Raw genomic sequence first — 19,595 nt, forward strand, 5'->3', positions numbered from 1 at the left:
CATGTTTTTAATATTCGTTTTAGTCGTTTAATTTTTATGTATTTAAATTTTATTGCAGATCTCAATATTTTAAAGTTTAGATATTTCCTATCACGTGTTGGGATATTTTCAGCAATCGACTTTGGCAAAGAAAGTGTCTTTAGAGGTTTTCGTTCTTTTAGGTGTGTCCTTAGATATTGTAAATCAATTAAAGTTTTTTCTATCTCACCTTGTAATTTTTCCTTTTTATATGCGCTGTTCTGGTGTAGTTCTACCTTCATCTTCTTTAAATTTGATGATTTCCGCCGTTTCAATATTCTAACTTCTTATTTTGATGATATGAAACCGTGCTTTCGTTTATGCTTCTAACACAATAAAGTGCTATAAATTAAGACACTTGGCGGGTTGTCTCGTCTTTATTTAGTTGATACGTGTGAAAAATTTTTTTACACGTTTCGGGCTTTTAAGCCCCTCTTCAGCCAACTAAAACATTAAAAGAGGATATAACATACACACAAAAAAATACACAAGTTTTGTAAAATTCATAAAAATATAAACATACCCATGCATACAAGTTTTTTTATAAAAATTGAAGTAACAGCTACTCCCGATATTTTCCAGTAACATCAGCTTGTTCACAATATTTTTTCCCTTTTAGCCAACTATAATATTAGGGGAGTATACGACATATATACAAACTATACATCAGTTTTACAGAATCTATAAAACTATCTTCTATTAAGGCATACCTTGAGTACGGCTGTTATTAAAGTTGTACACAATTGATTGTACCTTTTACTTATAAAACAGTTCTATAAAATCCTTGATCTAAAACATACATTGGACAACAATTATCAAATTGGTATACAATTGATTATTCCTTCTACTCATAAATCTGTTTACAAAATCCTTATTTCCTTTAATACGCGTTGACAATATAATACGAATTTACATAACTTCTACAATATAAATTTACATATCTGACATCTACTATATTTTTTTACAATGTATGATTGTTGATTTATTTAACATTTCAATATTTATTATAGATTATTATTTGAACTAATGATATTACAATGTCTTGAAGTTGGTAAACATTATTTAATATAAATTTACATATTATTTGACTCCCATTATAACATTACAGTTTTTTGTTATTGTTGATTTATTTAACAGTTCAATAATTATTAATTAGCACATTGATCACAATAATAATAATTTGAATCTAGTGAATACAATCAATATAAAAATTTTAACCAGTTTTCGTTTATAGAGATGCTAGGATTTTTATTTATACTATTTTGATTTTTGATTATTTCTATACTTTCTTTGAATTTTCTTTTATATGTATCTTTTTCTCTGTGTAAAATATCTATATTATTTTTGTCTATATTACAATTATTTAAAAGGCAGTGTTCATGAAAAGCAGAATTTAGTCTACGATATTTCAAATCGGCTATATGTTCTTTCAATCTTACTTTAACTTTACGTTTAGTTTCACCTATATAAAATTTTTTATTTTCGCATGTACACGGAATTTTATAGACTACGTTTTTACTTTCTTCTTTCTTTGTTATATTTGTTTTATTAACTTGTTTTGCATTTAATCTGGAGAGTAGCTTATCATATGTCGGAACTAGTTTTACATTAATTTTTTTAACTTCCTTATTAACTTCTTCGTATAAACCTTTTATGTATGGGAAACGAATGTATTTTATTTCTGCTTGTTTAGGATCTATTCTTATTGTTTTATCTGTTTTTTTATCTATTTCTGTTTCCCAAATGTTAAGGATTCTGTTTGGGTATCCTGAAAGAATAAATTTTTTCTTTAGTGTATTTAAATGTTCGATTTGTTTAGTACTTATACTAGTTCTATTCTTGATTTTAGTGTATTTCATATTAAATATGTTTTGTTTTATATGAAGAGGTATGTTAGAATTATAGTTAACTGTGGTTAACTATAATTCTAACATACTGTGTGTAGTTAACTATATATAATAATCAAAGTTCTCAATCTTGAACAGTTGAGAAAAAAGGAACCAATTTTAAATTATTGTATTTATATGCTCTGGTGTAGATATGTTTTTAAGAGTAAGTGGAGTAGTGGTTACATCTTGGCTTGTGAGTCCATATCTTATGGTCGCTCTGAGTTTGACTGTTGATTTTTAAAGAATTTTTTCATATTTCATTTTCTTTTTTTAATTTTTAATTTTGCAGGAAAAATTGATTAATTTTTTCCACTATCAAATTACTTATTTTTGCATTTGTTTACTAATTTACTTATTTAATGAATAATTTTTAAATACATATTTAATGCCCACAACTGAATTTATTAACAACTTTAAATAACAATTCTTCATTTTCAATTAAAATAAAATTTGTCCAAAGACACACAATAACTACAAATGATGTGAAAGTTGGTGAAACAAAGTATTTGTGATTAACTCAGTCAAAATGAAAAACAGCAAGTAGTAGGCCTTTATCCAATTTCCATTCACAAACAAATCAGTGTAACTTTAAATACAGCTGTGACATCAATTCCTAGCTAAATAGAATGTTTCAGCTCCCTTTAATTTGTGGTTCATGTCTATTTATGCTATCGGGAACAATTGGGTAAGTTGAATGAGAAGACAATTAAAATAAGGAGCCAATAGAATAAAAATACACAATTAGTAAATATATATGAAAGTATTTCAGTATTAAAAACTGGAACCTACCTTTCCTGCAAGCATAAATTAAATCTTAAAAAAAGATATTCAAACCCAGAACAGCCATAAGATACAGACTCTTAGGCCAAGATACATCATGCCACTCACTCTTGTGCACCAGAGCATACAAACACAATAACTTAAAATTAATTCCTTTTTCTGGAAACTGCTTAGAATTGCGGATTTTGATTATTACATATTGGCTTAATTTCACATAAACCTTTTATTTTAAACATGAAATATTTAAAAGTTGTTTAATTTAAAAGTTGAATAGTCGTTTAATTGTCTTTCTTTGATATAAATACTTCAATTATAAAACTTAATAATTTATTGATAGAAATTAATAGAAAATTAATTATTCAATTTGTTAATCAAATTCTCAAAGAATAAATATTGTCAACACTTTCATCTAAATAAACTATTTATATCTGATAATTGGACTCATCAGATATAAATAGCTTATTTAGACAAATCCTTTGAAACACAATGAATTATTCTAAATAAGTGGCCAAAACATTTGTTTAAACTAGTAAACTATGTGCTGGAAAGAAGTAAGAAGAGAAAGGCACAAATCTGAATATTGTTCCAGCTTTGATGTTATCGTTTTTTAAGATCCTATTAACATTAAAAATACTTCACATGAATAATAAAATTTCACACATTTGAAACTACATAATTTCAATATGTAAATTTTTTAATGTTTAAAGTTAGGGTATTCATTTCATAATAAATATAATCATGTTTCTAAGCACTCATACCAAGAAAAATAAATTAATCCATCTTCAAATTATGAGGTGTGGGGGGAAATATCATCCAAACTGAAAATACTATAGAGTTAGTTTTAATAAATGTAAATAATAAAAAATTTCATAATTTTGCCAAATCATTTCCTAACTGATTCATCAGTCAAATTCCAAAACCTTTAATGAACTTTTAAAATTTCAGTATAGTATTTTTTGATATTATTGTGTTTATTTAAAATGCATCCAGTTGTATAAACAGTTTATTCATATAACTGCTAGTTCTGCTATCTTACGGTTTATCTTGACATAAATTTCAATTATACATATTTTTGATACAGTTCCTTGAGAAATGCTTTGATATAACAAAAATAACATACAATAAAATAAAAAAACATACTTTTGTGAAATATTTTAAAACTGTTTCCAGAGAAATCAAAAATAATATAAAATCAGAACTAGAGACAGGAAAAAATGAGAAACACAATAGACAGATTAGAAAATAATTACATTGGCAAAAATGTAAAGCTAGTAGTTACCTATTCATTTAACTACTTGACTATTTAATACAGTCTTTTTAAACAGTTAACTAGTACAGTAGAGTCCTGAAAACTCAGCACTTGATAACCTGGCAATCCAGATAATTCGGCCACACCCTGGCAGGGCGAAAAAACCCCTGGTTAATTTTCATTATAGACAGCTTTATGCCTCATAAAGTATTTTTCTGAGGTCTGTCTTATCAGGTAAATTACTGTACACTGTGTATTCATTAATTTTCATTTTCATGTAGTAAAGGCTCTATGCCTTCATAAAGTACATACTTTTCCTTTGTTTAAGGATATTTGGGCAGTTTATACTCTGTTGTATTCTCAAACAAACAATACATACACATACAATACAGTATTTTCTGAGGAAACACTCGTACTTATTCTTTTTTAACCCCATTTCTGATAACCTGGCATTTTCACAAACTCAGTCACCCTTTGGTCCACATTAGGCCGAGTTTTCGGGACTCTACTGTATAAACAGCAAGCTTTAAAAAATTATCTATATGTAATAAAACCAGAAAATATAACACTAGCATTACATTTTCTGGTCACATTTTTATTACATAAACTATGCTAATCCATACAAGAATAGATAAATTACTAGAATTATACTGTAAAATGGACAATGAAAAGTTATGTATTTTGCAAATATGAAATAAAAAATAATCATCGTATATCAGTATACATATCAAAAAATATTTGTTCTAGAATATGCAAACAAATTAAATTACAAACATAAAATGAATTGAAATTTATAGAAGGTTGGATATTTGATTCATTGCTTTTTAGAAGGGACTTTTAGTGCAAGGTAGTATCTAACATTTTAGACCCTACAAGTTTCATATTATTTGAAAAATTATTTCAATAATGTGTAGCATTAATTCATATAATATGATTCTAAATTATAGAAGAATACAACGGTAACTGTATAGTTTTATTACTTTATATTTTTTTTAATATTACCATTATTATAGAGCATTATACTAAAAAATGTTTTTACTTACTTTACCAGACTCTTGTTCTTTACAAGCCATTACTACTACTTGTACTTCACACTCCCATATCATCCGCCAAAAATCAACCATGGTATTAGGAAGTGGTCCCTGTGATGCAATATAGGCCAAAGAACCACTACCACCCTGAAAACAAACATTTTTACAGATAAGAAAAGAGAAAAAACAATAATTTCATAAGTTTATTTTTAAAATAAATTATACTGAAACAGAAAAATAATAGAAAATTAAAGCTTACTTTAATGTAATTGGCATTAATATAATCAGATCCAGGAACTCCAGGATATTCAGATAAGACAACACGGGTATAATTATCTAAAATAAAATAAAAAAACACCTTATTACAAATTTTTTTACAAATTACTTTCTATAATTCAATATTTATGTTACCCGTAACTAATTTAATCAAACTTGTAATCTTTTAAATAACTAACATCTTACTTGTTTTTAAATTTAATTTTGTTATACACTAAAACTTCATTACAGTGATTTAATCATAAATATCTCTAAATACAAAAAGTGTCTAGAAATGATTTTTTGTTTTTTTAATTTTGTTGTTTTATCACTCAGAGTTATTTTTTTATACACACCAATTGAAAAAAACAATTAAAAAAGTTTCATAAACAGTAATTTAGTCATTAAACAAAGTTCACTGTGATCTAAACACACAAACTTTAATAAATATGTAATAAATAAATTTTCATTCTACATGCCTAAGCATATTTTCTATATATCTAAGTACATTCTATGTTTTAAAATATATTATTATTATTAATTATATATATATATAATATTTCTGTTATTGCACTGTCTTATTATGGCCACCTTGTCCCACAACCACACATGTTTTTATTTGAAAATTGTTTTATGTTCTACTGTTGCTTCCATTCTAAAACGTTAATACACTTGGAACGGACAGTTATTTGTAATCAAAAAAGGAATTTTAACAGTTTTAATGACCTGAAGAAGACAAAAATAATTAACGTTGAAAATGCTTGTCAGTCTGATGACAGTTATTGGTAATTTAACGCCTGTATGACAAAAGTTTATTCTACACAATATTTCTTCTTCCTAATGTTGACCATTTTTTCTTTGAAGACTAATTTCAGATTATTGTTAGGAACTGTATTAACGATCTGATTTTGAGATAGTAATTTATGATATATAATTCCCTTCCAGTCCAATCAACAAAACCTTTTTTTTATATTGGAAACTGGCTTTTGGCAAGCTATAGGGAAATCAATTGACTTTCTCCAGGATCTTTTTTGTTGCATATTATGATAAACAATCCATTTTCCATTGCCACTAATTAGTTGCTTCAAAAGTAATCCATTTGGTTGTTCGTCAAATCAAATCAAAGGATATATTCTATCTATCAGATTTCTCTCACTCAATTAATATGGCACCTAAATATAACATGTATATCCTAAGTTGCATAAATGTCAAACAACTAATTCCTGAATGACAGATAACACTTCTGCAGTATCCCTGGTCATGCAATGTGGATTCTCTTCAATTAATTCAATGATAGCACATCATCAACAAACAAATTGAATTTTTTAATCAACCCAATAATTACATTTAGTGATCTATTTAAGTCTGGATTGAAGGGTGATGCCAATTGATTGCATGGACAGTCTAAATGGAAAATATTTCCAGTCGATGCAACGAATTACAGTAGAGCATCGATTATCCGAAAGTCAATTATCCGAAAGAATTCCAGTCGGCAAATTTAAATTTTCGCCAGTGGCGCTGCAATCTTTGGCTATGTCTTGGGCTACTCAAATATTTTACGTTTTTGATACTAAATTAACTTCTGAAGTATAATTTTTTATTGTTTTTATATTTTTCAATATATTTATTTCGTTTGTACAAAATAAAGAAATAACTTTTAATGATACAATAGTCTTCGTTACGCTTAACATCGACGCGAAGCGACATGCAACGGAGAAAAATTTCAACATGGGATAGATTAATATATTTTTTCGTACATAATCGGTTATCTGAAATATCGATTTACCAAACAACCCCAGTCCCCAATCGATTTGGATAATCAACGCTCTACTGTAGTCTGTAAGGTTAAATGTAGTGATAAGCAATTGCTTAAATGAATAAAGTCAACACCCTATTACAGTGAAATTCCATTAACTAGGCATTCAGTACACTAGCAACCGATAAGCCAGCAACATTGAGCCCAAAAAGTCAAGCTTAGCATTGGGGGAGGGGTTATTTGGTGGACTAGATGGGTTAGTTACTGGGAGTTAAAATTTTCACATAAAAGTGTTCAAAATGTGCAGTTCTTGGAAAGGGATGTGGGTTTTCCTGTTAGAAATGACAAATGCCAAAATAACATAATGCTTTGCTAGGTATGCAGTTAGTTTGTGCATGATTTTTCTAGAGACTCTTCCAAAGACATTAGTGTGCAGGTTTTATGTTATAAGCAGAAATATTTAGCACATTTGATATCAATAATTATCATGAAAACAGTTACAATACATTACTATTCATGTACTTTGATAATTAAATCTGTACATCTGTATTTATAGACAATAAAAGTGTACAAAGCACAAAATAAAAATAGCATGTTCTTGTTTCAAGCCAATCAAAAGTAGGAAAAGTCTAGAAAAATTGAAATTGCCATGTTAAACAATCATAAAAGTTAGATTTTTTACAGTTTTACACATGAAGTTACACATAATGTAACACTGTGTCCAGGGGAATGAAACTGGAAAAACTTCCACTGTCTGATATGGCAGCATTTTTGATAACCCAGTAATGTGTCAGTCTTGACAATGTCAGGTTAAAAGAATGTAACTGTATTACAAATTGCTTGATTATCTCAAACACGATAATTTTGTGTGTATTTTGTGTGTGTCACGAAATTATCATGATTATCTCAAGAAATTTGCAAATTTATCTTTTATAACAAAATTATATATAATAAATTTATTTTGTATAATTTTGTTATAAAAGATGAATTTATTTTTAAATTTAATGTCCACAAATATTAAACTACTTACAAGGAAGAATATCCTTATATCGATTCTTTCGTCGATTAACATCACATTCACCTTGGCTACAGGAGTAATTGGGATCATGCTTTAATTGTTCTGTCAAATCCTTCAATTTCTACAAAGAAATTTACATGTGAATTTAATATTAAAATATTAATGACTTGTACAATACACAAATTTGAATTTTTTCTATTAAACATGAAGTTCAAATATTCATATATTTCATTAATAAAGTAATATATTCATCATTCATTATTATAAAGTATTAAAATGAGAAAAATATTAAGAAATTTAAATTAAAAATAATGTTTTTTTTTTTTGAAAAAAACTGTTAATGAATTCAAATGATCATCTTCATAACAATGTTCATCAGGAAAAAACTTATAAAGTATGGTTTATATCAAATTGAATATAGTATAATTTTTTGTAAAAATATTGAAGTAACAAATATGAGAGAGAAAAATTATAGAAGAAATTTTAATAAAACTGAAGTAATAAAATTAATGTAGAAGAAAAATACATATGTTAAATTTCATTTTTTAGGCTTGAAAAACTTTTTTAAAAATAAATTTGCCTGCTTTAGCTTGCGCCAAACAGAGATGATCTAAAAAAAAAAAAAAAANGAAGTTTTATAATATAATATTTAATGTGCTATACAGATAATTAAAGCATAATGCTGAATTTCACACTTCCAAATTATTCTTTGACAATTTATGAAGTTAGAATAACTAATTAAATCTATTACATAATTTTTATATAATAGAAATACAAACTAGGTTTACTAAAATCAATAAGCCTAATTCACCAAAATGTATTTTAACATCGAATATATTTAACATTTAAAATTAAATAAATATAAAACAGCATAGAAAAAATTCTAGATAATAAACTTCTATACTTTCAAACTATTTTATTGGAACAAAAGTACATCACAAACTGAAGCACTTTCAAGACTCAAATCCATTCTCACATTTATTATATAAGAAGGAAGAAAATTATAATGCAAAACAAGAAATTCTTCATCGGACTATGCCATGTTATGATCAATGATGTATCTTAAATATAGAAAAGGTTTAGTTTTAAGAGGTAAATGAAAAATTTTGATTCATCCATTACTATCTAAACTAAGAATGCTGATAAATGAAATTCCATAATTTATTAAATGGAAAATCATTAACTTCTATGCAATATAATATGTTCTTATTCTTTCCTTTGAACTGAAAGTGCACAAATCTAAATGGTTAAGGTGTCCTTTAATGAATAAAAAATCTCTCTTTCTGCATTCATTTCTATTTTTTTTAACCAAATTCAGAAAGATAGAACTGACACTAAAGCTATCTTCTATAAATTTTAATATAAAAGCAACATTTTATTTAAAAAATAAAATTTTTTTTTAGCATTTTAGTTACCTTGACACAGAAGTATGTCAAAATACTTATTTTGTTATTTTGCATTGCACTCAAATCATAATTGTCAAATTATAGAATCATTTTTTATTATTTCTGTTAAAATGCATCAATTCAAATTTATACATATATTTAACAAACAATAATAAAAAGAATAATATACAGTATCTATTCAAAAGCATTTTAATCAGTTTTAATCTATTTTTCTAAAACATGTTTTAAAATTGCAAACATTCAAATAATAAATAATTTTCAGACATGATTTTGGGAAAGCATCTGTGATAATGTTACTATGTTAATCCAAACTTTAGTATGATCTGATAGTAGAATTTGTTAGTACATTAACCCAAACTTTAAGTAGCTTTTCATAAGCTGTTTTTATTTTCTCTAAATCACTTAATACTGTATATACTGTATTATATCAATATACAATGTTCTTTCAAATATCATAAAAATTTTGTAACAACAAAATATATCAGCTAAGAAATACTTATGTTAATACATCATAAGTCTACACATGTTAATACAAGTTAAAAATAATTATGATGTTACTTAATCTAATTATTTTTTTATTGAATTAGAAAATTTTCAGTCATTTCCTGTTTTAAAAAATAATAGTAAATAGTTGTGTTGGTAACTTCATTATAGCAAAAATTCAAACATATAATCAATTATACTTTTTGATGCATTCAATATAGATTTTTAATGTTTACTTGGTAAATATCAAAGATAGTACCATTGTATTTTGGTTCTGTGACTTCAATAAGATACAACTGCTAACAAAAATTTAAGATGTATCTAAAAGTGCATTTTATCTTAAAAATTATAGATCTATTATATTCCAAATCATTATAATAATAATAAATCTATATTATTATAAAAAATTATAATATATCTGTAATGTTCAGAGCAGTCAATATATAAGAATTCGTAAAATACTTTAATAAAAATATAACTAATTTATAAAAAATATACATAATTTATTAAATGATTTTAAACATTATATGAAATGAAACACAAGCACAAACGAAAGATAAATATTTTTTAATGTCTCTCGTAATGTACTGTAATATAAAATACAAATTTAAAGTTTAGATGGTAGATCAAACTTTCAAGAGAAAAACTGTTATCAGAATGACAAAAATACATGAATATCTTCATTTATAAATTGTTACTATTTCAGTTTTTATTTTTAATATCTATTACAATACACTGCATCAATCAATGATAGCTATACTATAAATTTATAATAATGTGAACACTGAACCAAACAAAGTTATTTACTTAATGCTGAAAAATAGGACAATAAACATACTTACAGTGTGCAAAGCATTGTCAAATTAATATGCTAGACTTAGTATCATCTTCAATATAATAAGAAATCACGCACTTTTACAATTTATATCAATTTACTAGTGTAAAAATATTTCTTATATAAAATTTCCTTATGTCATTAATATACAGTGGAACCTTGGTATACGACCTTAATCCGTTCCTGGTGTTTGGACTTATACCGAATAGGACATACACCAAAACAACCTTTTCCATAAGAAGTAATGTAAAAATGATTAATCCATTCTCATGTAAAAAAAAATGGCTGGCATTAAACACCTCACTTTCCTCGCTAGTTTCTGCTTGATTTTTATGAGATCAGCATGTATCCTTTTAACTTTCTCGCAAATAATTTCTTCCAAAAAGCCGTCGCTGGCACACTGTTTTTCAGTTATCCAAAGCAAAAGCAATTTCTCGACACGATCTAATGCCTTCAATCTCTGTTTAGAAATTGATTTAACCCCTTTTGCAACATTAGCAGATTTAATAATGACTATTTTTCAAGATTGTCAATATTGTTGTTCTCGGAATACGGAATGCAACAGTTAAATCTCATTAAATCTCGAACACGTGTGCCACCTTCATATTTCTCAATCTCTTTTTTCAGTTCCATTGTGATTCTAGTCATTTTTTTATTTTTCTGTTGCCCTTTTGCAATTCATGATTAATAAAAATAATAAAATGTTACTTACAAATTAAAATCAGAAGAAATTTAACAAAGTTATAAACCGTAGCACTGCGAACGTCTAGTCTAGTGTAGTACACCGATAGTGCTACTTGTTGATAGATGGCGCATATAATTGAATTAAGTCGTATACCGAGCAAAATTTGTTTCGTCCAAACAGGACATATTCCGAATTGGACGTATTCTAAAGCAGACGTATACCGAGGTTCCACTGTATTTGAAAAATATAAACCGATTTTTAAAGAATTTTCTATATGCTTAGTGGCAAATCAAAGAAATAAGATGTCAAATGTGATCAGCATTGTAAATAATGAAGATGCAATACGCATAAACTGATTTTTTAAGAATTTTCTATATGCTTAGTTGCGAATCAAAAAAACAAGATGTCAAATGTGATCAGCATCGTAAATAATGAAGATGCAATATGCATAAAGATCAATTTAAATAGCTAGCAAATTCAATCAAATTTTAAAAAATGCCACAATTTGGATCTCCAATAATTTCATTTGAACCTCTAACAGCAATATTATTTTTGGCACAGAATAGAATAGTATCCAATATTATTTTCAATATTTCACACATTATTTTTTCCTTGTTAATTGAATTAACTGCATAATCATTAATTGCATTTCCTGATTTTAGATTATTTTCCATCACTTTCCATTTCACATTTGAATTTCAGTGCTCTGGAGAATTTTTGTGTAAGGGAATAACCGGATGAATATCCTCCAATCATGAAATCCTTTCTGTGGGCCTGAAAGATTATGTGATTTGTGTCTAAAAAGCATTCAAGGAAAGCAAAATACTGCATTTTGATTAATGGAATATAAAATCCACTTTCTTTTAACAATTTTTCCATTCATTTGTTTAACATAAAACCAGTCCTTTGTAAATTTTTGTCCTGAATTGTCTGCTTTAAATGTGTTAATGTTGTTGCCTTGATCCAGACCATGTGTGACAAGGGAATAATATATTAATTTATTTGTAATAGTAGGCGAATAGGGATCATTGTAATTTAGCAGTATTTCTTCTGAAATAGTTGAGCACATATTTTGTACAGTATTATCAATTTGTGAGATAATACTTTGTGCAGGCTCGTCCTCTTTTGAATTATTATGGGGCAACTGTAGTAAAATAGAGAGGTTGAGACGCACATTTTAAACATGTAAACGTGTACGTGTGACGTTCGGCGCCCTTTCCTGTAAGCCTAAAAGTTTGACAATGGTGTTTGGATAGTCGGTGGAATCACGCTCGACATTCCAAACACCATCGTCAAACTTTTAGGCTTACGGGAAAGTGGCACCGAACGTCACATGTACACGTTTAAAATGTGCGCCTCAACCTCTCTAATATGTTGTGAAACAGTAGATTTTTCTTCTTGCAGTAGTGTGAGGTTTGCCGATTGGGGAAAAAGTGTCGCGACAGTCGAGCAGTCAGCACTGTCGTGTGGGAGTGGAAAAACCTACTGAGACAGGTCCTCCATCACAAACTATTTATTAAATATAAAAATTTCGCTTACAACTACTGTTTTACTACGATGTAAGGCCTATTATCCACAGAGTGAATCAGTTCGTAAATAAAGTTCAATTTTTTCTACGATCTTCTCTTCTTTAGGCGAAGATGATGAGAAAAACATAGGCTCCGGGACGCACAGCACAACTTGAAGGGGTGATTCTCGCAGTAGATTACCCTTGGCGAAGCTTGCTGGGACAGGATGGCAAAAACTTCTTTCGGGACGACGACCAAGTTCCCATTGTTGAATCGCAGGAAAAATCCAGAAGCGGAGCACACCAAACTTAGAACGTCACATCCAATTTTTGCACGGTTTTTATAAGTTTTTTCTGGGTCCTAGAGCTCACAGTAGCTCCTTGTTTTTGCTTCTCTGAGAATTGTCATTCATTGAAGGAGTAGATGTCAAATGTAGTGTTGTATCATCAGCTTGTGAAGCAATAGTAGGTTTGACCACTTCCGCACTTCCTCCGTTCTCTGGTGTTTTTGTACTTAGCCATTTAACAAATTGTTGCAACATTGACTTGCATTCTTCTAATTTTCATTTCCTCTTTTGTGCACCCGACAGTTGCTTAGACATTTTTAAACTAGAACTAAGCATATAAATAACACCTTATCTTTGCCGAGAAATATAATTTATTTCAAAACAAACATTTTCAGCCTGATTCACAGGCCATCCTCAGGTTAAAAACAAAATTTGAATTAAAGGATTCCATTAATGGAGTACAAAATTAAAATATTAAATAAGCAACAGAGTAACATAAAATAAAAATATAAAAAATGTAAAATATGTAATAGAAGTATTAAGAAATACAATAAAATTACTATTTTGACTGGTTAGAACTCTTATTAAATTTCTTAACTATAAACTTCCATGCAGAGGGAAGACTTTCTGCATCCCTCGCATTTAAACAGCCTTCCTGTATTTTACTCCTATAAATCTGCAACTTTTCAGCTGTCAACACCAAACATGGGGAAGATAAAGGTTCTATGATGGCTGCCTCATTCCATTTGACTACAGATCCTGGTGCTTGTGCCATTTGGGACAAAATTGTTACATTAGACTCCTTTCTGATATTATAACTATGCTGTTTGAGTCTAAGTTTCAAACACCTGGTGGTTATTCCGATAAAGTCTTTTTTAATGCCCAATTGCATATTTTCGTAAGGAATTCTATAAACCCCTGCTTTCTCCTCTGACATTATAGCATCTTTATCATTTCTGAGGATTTTGTATAAATTAGGGGCCCTTTTTATAAGCATTCTCAAACCTTTTCTCAAGAAATCTCTTTCATAATGCTATTCATACTTTCATTATATGTAAATTTTATGATTCCAGTGGGAGCATTTTTAAAAGACCCTTTCTTGATGTTTGCTTCATACTTCCTAACCATTCCCAGAATTGCACTTTTTCAGTAACCTATGGTCTTGGCCACGCTCATTATTCTATTTATTTCTTTACTCCTGTCTTGTATTGTTTCATAATACAAAAATGCCCTTCTTATTAAAGCTCTGAAAGCTCCAATTTTATATTTATATGGATCCTTGGATTGGGAGGGAATATACAATGGGCTGTGGGATGGTTTAATAAAAATGCTGGTGGACAGATGGTCTTTTTTGAATTTAATACCGATGTCTAGAAAACGCAGATCCAAGGAACTCTTCTGCTCCAATCTTAAAGTAAGGCCATCATTGTTATCATTAAAAAATCCTTAATCCTGCTGTTATTTCTCCATAATATAAGTAGGTCATCAATGTATCTGCTAAAATAAATGACATCCCCCTTAAAACCATGAAAAATTCTTCTTTCCAGTCTTCTAACTACCAATTCGCATAGGATCCCTGAGAGCGGGCTTCCCATAGGGACCCTTCTTCTGTCTGTAGATCTGCCCATTAAAAGCAAAACAAGATTCACGGCACACCAATCTAGCCATACCCTCTACTTCTTCAGTACAGGGATACCTCGACTTACGTCGTTTCGAGTTACGTCGTTCCCGATTATACGTCGTTTGTCAACAAAGTGTACGGAAAAATAAAAATCAAGTTTAAGTTATTTTATTCGACTTTACGTCTGTCCCCCACAAATATTGAAGTCGTAATATCACTAGAAAAGCGTTTAAAGCACATAAATCATATTAAAATATATACATTTACATGTACTGTATTTACAGTACAGTACACGCATTCGTAAATTTAGATTACTTTTTTCTGTACTCTATTAAAAACTAAAATTTATTTGTTTGTAAGCTTAAAATAGATTCTTATTAACCATATATTATTAAAAATGCATTAATAAATAAAATACAGAACTGGGAATAGTAATTTATGGTTTTTCCTAGTGACAAGTAGATTCGGAGACAAGTAAATTCGACTTACGTCAGTTTTCAACTTAAGTCGTTTTCCTGGAACCAATTACCGACGTAAGGCGAGGTATACCTGTATAACTAAGCAACTTCGAGTTCTTGCCGTATAAGAAATCCAAAAGTGTCTCCTTGCATGATTCTATCTTTACTGAAGGATACATGTTCTCATAGTCGAAAACAGTTGCAACTTCATCTTCCATTAATGTAATATTTTGTAGATCTTTGACCACTTTCATAGGATCACGTGCAACTAGAGTATTCGTGTCCAGCTGGGAGGATAAATACTCATGCAACTTCTTTTCTAATACAAACATGGGACCCTTGCATTTCTCTATAACCGGTCTTATTTCTTTACCGGTTTTATGTACCTTAGTGAAAGCAAACCTAGGTGTTCCAGATCTAGGGTTACTGCATTTTTTGAGAAAAGGCAAAGCTCTGGAAAGTTTAGAGACCTCTAGTTTCCTGACTCTTCTATCCAAACTTCCAATAATCTTGCTGTTGACACTTTCACACACTGTCTTTTCGATGTAATCCATTAGTGCTTTGTTATAAGTATGCCTTTTCATGATGACCAGTTGTTTACTTTTATCAGCCCTAGTCAACACCAAATCATTGTGCTTTAACCAATTCTTAGTGAGTCGGATGTCACTGCTTATAATACCTTGCGTTCAGTTTCTCTGCCTGTTGTTAAAGACTGCTTTCCATCTGAAGTACTCCTTTTCCAAATCATCTAGCCCAACAATGCCCCTTTCAATTTCCTGTACGGAGGTTTCCCAATTCATAGCATCTGCTGGAACAAAATTTGGGCCTTTTTCTAGAAGCTCCTTGATCCTTGCCGGTATTTCTATTTAGTCCCATACATAGAAAGCAATAAGGTTTTTTGTGGTATTTCTAACCTTTTGTTTATGCATAATTTATTTTAATTTCTTCACATAATTACTAGTAGAATTCTTATGGACTGCTTCAGCTAGATCGACCACCCTCTTATTAACATCTATTAGTTTCTCTGGATCCTCATTATATATGGCATTTTCTAGGTTAACGAGATCATTCAATAATCCCAAATGGTGCAAGCACCAGGATCTGTAGTCAAATGGAATGAGGCAGCCATCATAGAACCTTTATCTTCCCTGTCTTTGGCACTGATAGCTGAAAAGTTGCCGATTTATAGGAGTAAAATACGGGAAGGCTGTTTAAATGTGAGGGATGCAGAAAGTCTTCCCTTCGCATGGAAGTTTATAGTTAAGAAATTTAATAAGAGCTCTAACCAGTCTAAATAGTAATTTTATTGTATTTCTTAATACTTCTATGTACATATTTTACATTTTTTATATTTTTATTTTATGTTACTCCGTTTGCTTATTTAATATTTTAATTTTAATTTTATCTTATTCCATTGCTTATTTAATATTTTAATTTTGTACTCCATTAATGGAATCCTTTAATTCAAATTTTGTTTTCAACCTGAGGATGGCCTATGAATCAGGCTGAAAACGTTTGTTTTGAAATAAATTATATTTCTCAGCAAAGATAAGGTGTTATTTATATGTATAGTGATTTGCTGAGTACTTTATGATACTAGAACTATAGAAAAATATTATTTTTAACATGTTGCCTGTACAAGTATAAAACTGTTATAAGATAATGTAAACTGTATACTAATTATTATTTATAGAGCAAATGCAAGCACATGACGAAATATCATTTGCTGATAATAGTAATAGAAAATAATAAAAACCTAAAAATTCATTGCATAAGAAATTAATTATTAAAATTTTACTATAAAACTTAAACGTACATTAATAAGCAGGGCTGTGGAGTCGCGTAAAAATGTACCGACTCCAACTCCGACTTTTCCTTATCATCCGACTCCGACCAGGAGCGGACTAGTTACCGAAAGAGACCCAGAAATTCTAATGTCATTATGTGACCTCAGAATAAAAGATTCAATAAATAGAGTTCTAATAAAGATAGAATGTAGAAACTTTTTATTTCAAAGCTAAAAGACTCTTCTGAGTAATATATAAATATGTATTTGATAATTTTTACTTTTCCGGCTGTTATATATAACAGAGGATATATAACAAAGCGTAGCACTTGGTCAAAAAATGACCTCTCTCAAATTTTTACATTTTTGGACTCAGAACATCTTGAAATTTCGAGTTAATTAAGCAAAAGATTCGAGGTTTTTTCTATACGTGTGGATGTTAGACTGTGTGGGGGGCATGATTTTATTCACCCTGTTTGAAACCTAATAATTTTTGTGGTCAAAGTGGTCAGAATCAAAGTCAGATGGTTTAACACAGGAGTTAGTTATTAAGCGTCAAAGTGGTTGAACTAAATTGTGTCTCCATACACATTCTAACATCTTAGGTGAGAACATCTTAACGGATTTTACTGTACTATTATAAAATGACAAAAAAGCTTACTTTGAGGGTAGAGATGAGTTTTATTTTATTTTTTTAAATTTTGAACGCTAATAACAAGTAAAATATTAATTAAGAGATATGACACATGACCCCTTTTATGTCTTCACCCTGTCGACCTTTAATTAAGAACCAAAATTTAATAGTATTAATGCCCCTTTATACGCAAGCTACAGTGCCACATTTCATTTGTTTAATATCTCAGAACAGAAAATAAACAAATTAGAGGCCAACACACAAACACAATTTTTCCCCTTTTATTGACTTTTTTTGAAGGGTTCGGGAGGTCTCCAAACGTGTAGATTTGCAAAAAAAACTTGGAGGGTCAAATTTGACATGATTCCAATACTTTTCTGTTTTATATACATAACAAGTTGGTAAGTAAAAAGGAGTCAAAGTCGGCAGATTTTTTGATGACTCCGACTAAAACACCAAAACTCCACGACTCCAACTCCACAGCCCTATTAAAAAGTACTAAACAAAGTAGTCTACATATACATAAAAACTTAACATTGCAAATCATTTCACTATAAAAATACAAAAGTACAAAATTACCTACAGAAATAACAAAAACCCAACATAACAAACTTGACAGGGTAACCAAGCACGTTCGTCACATGTCTGTTAATGAAATCATCAAAATATTGCAGTCAAATAATCTTAATATTATTTGCATTCTTAACTGTTTTCACAAACACATATATGCGAAAACACAAGTATAGTGACTACGTTGTTGTATTCACACTGTAATCTAACTGTAGAGAACCCAATTTGAATTACAAATTCTGCTCCGCCAATTCGTCACACAGAACTTGAACAACCAAACATTGTAACACAAAAAAACTTTAATCTTTAATCTTGCTTTTGGACTCCACCACTTCACTACTGCTTCCTCTCTCTCCTGATCTACCTGCTCTTCTGTCTTCCTTTCCCAAATACCTTTTTTCCCTTCCTTTTTATGGCCCTTTGTCTACATTTTTTTGTTACCTTTACAACTGCATGCAAATAGATTGCATCTGGACCAACAAAATCACAGTTGAGGGAGGACAAGGAGTTCCAATATCACTACACTGACCTAAGTTAGACAAATTAACATAGGCATGTTGAAAATATCAGTCAGTCCTGCCATTTATTCAAATGTTCGTGTTGGTGAGCAGCATGTTGCCAAACATTCGTAAATAAATGTTGCTTCATTTTAAAATAAAAGTCACTGATTTTGCCACAGATATTTTGAAAAGTTGCTACTTTGTTGCTACTCAATAAACCAGTTATTAATTTAGACTTTGATATTAAAAAGAGTTTGCAAGGGTAGCAGTAAACACTTTTGCTTCTTTCTGAAAATATCAGCCAATTTCTCTTTTCCATAATTTTATTTGATTTCTTTCTCATGATCATAAATCTTTCTCATGATCAAAAATAATCATAAGAATGTCCTTTGTAATACTGTGTTGTTAATGTCACTTAATCTCTGTCTTTATACACTGATTTCAAATTCTCTATATTCCCAATACTTTTTGGTTTGTTTTAAGAATATGATCAATAATAGCATCTGTTAATATTGTTAGCCATAAAGCTATATCATTTATTATTTCCATGTCTATATTCAAGCGTCTTTCTGGACTATTTCTATCTTCTCTGTTTTTGCAATCCCTTTTTTCAGTAGCATTTTAAAGACCTTGGGGGCCCCTTTGCGGCCACATAGTTCACTTACTGCTTAATCCGCCACTGAGGTATACACCACATATGCGTACCACTGTAAAGTAAAAAAATGATGTCAGAATTTCTGCACCATTTACAACCTCAGGACTAAGATTTTATTCAGGAGTTACCATGTTTTCAACTTATCAATTTTAAAAAAATCCCCAGGCAGATT

The 19,595-nt window shown here is 29.4% G+C and overlaps 1 protein-coding gene across 2 annotated transcripts in view; it reads right to left on the reverse strand.

The window, feature by feature from the left end:
- The window catches only part of LOC111635904 (uncharacterized protein DDB_G0283357-like), a 75,318-nt gene that overhangs the window by 51,532 nt on the left and 4,191 nt on the right, over positions 1-19,595 (reverse strand). For both annotated transcript variants that reach the window (XM_023381039.1, XM_023381040.1), the window contains exons 2-4: positions 8,009-8,117; positions 5,227-5,303; positions 4,980-5,114 (exon numbers count right to left, since the gene is read on the reverse strand). In XM_023381039.1, the coding sequence (XP_023236807.1) occupies positions 4,980-5,114; positions 5,227-5,303; positions 8,009-8,117 (321 nt within the window). The remainder of the gene's footprint in view (positions 1-4,979; positions 5,115-5,226; positions 5,304-8,008; positions 8,118-19,595) is intronic.

The sequence above is a fragment of the Centruroides sculpturatus genome, unplaced genomic scaffold (genome assembly GCF_000671375.1).
Source record: "Centruroides sculpturatus isolate CEXI.00-Female unplaced genomic scaffold, Cexi_2.0 scaffold864, whole genome shotgun sequence".
Lineage (NCBI taxonomy): Eukaryota > Metazoa > Arthropoda > Arachnida > Scorpiones > Buthidae > Centruroides > Centruroides sculpturatus.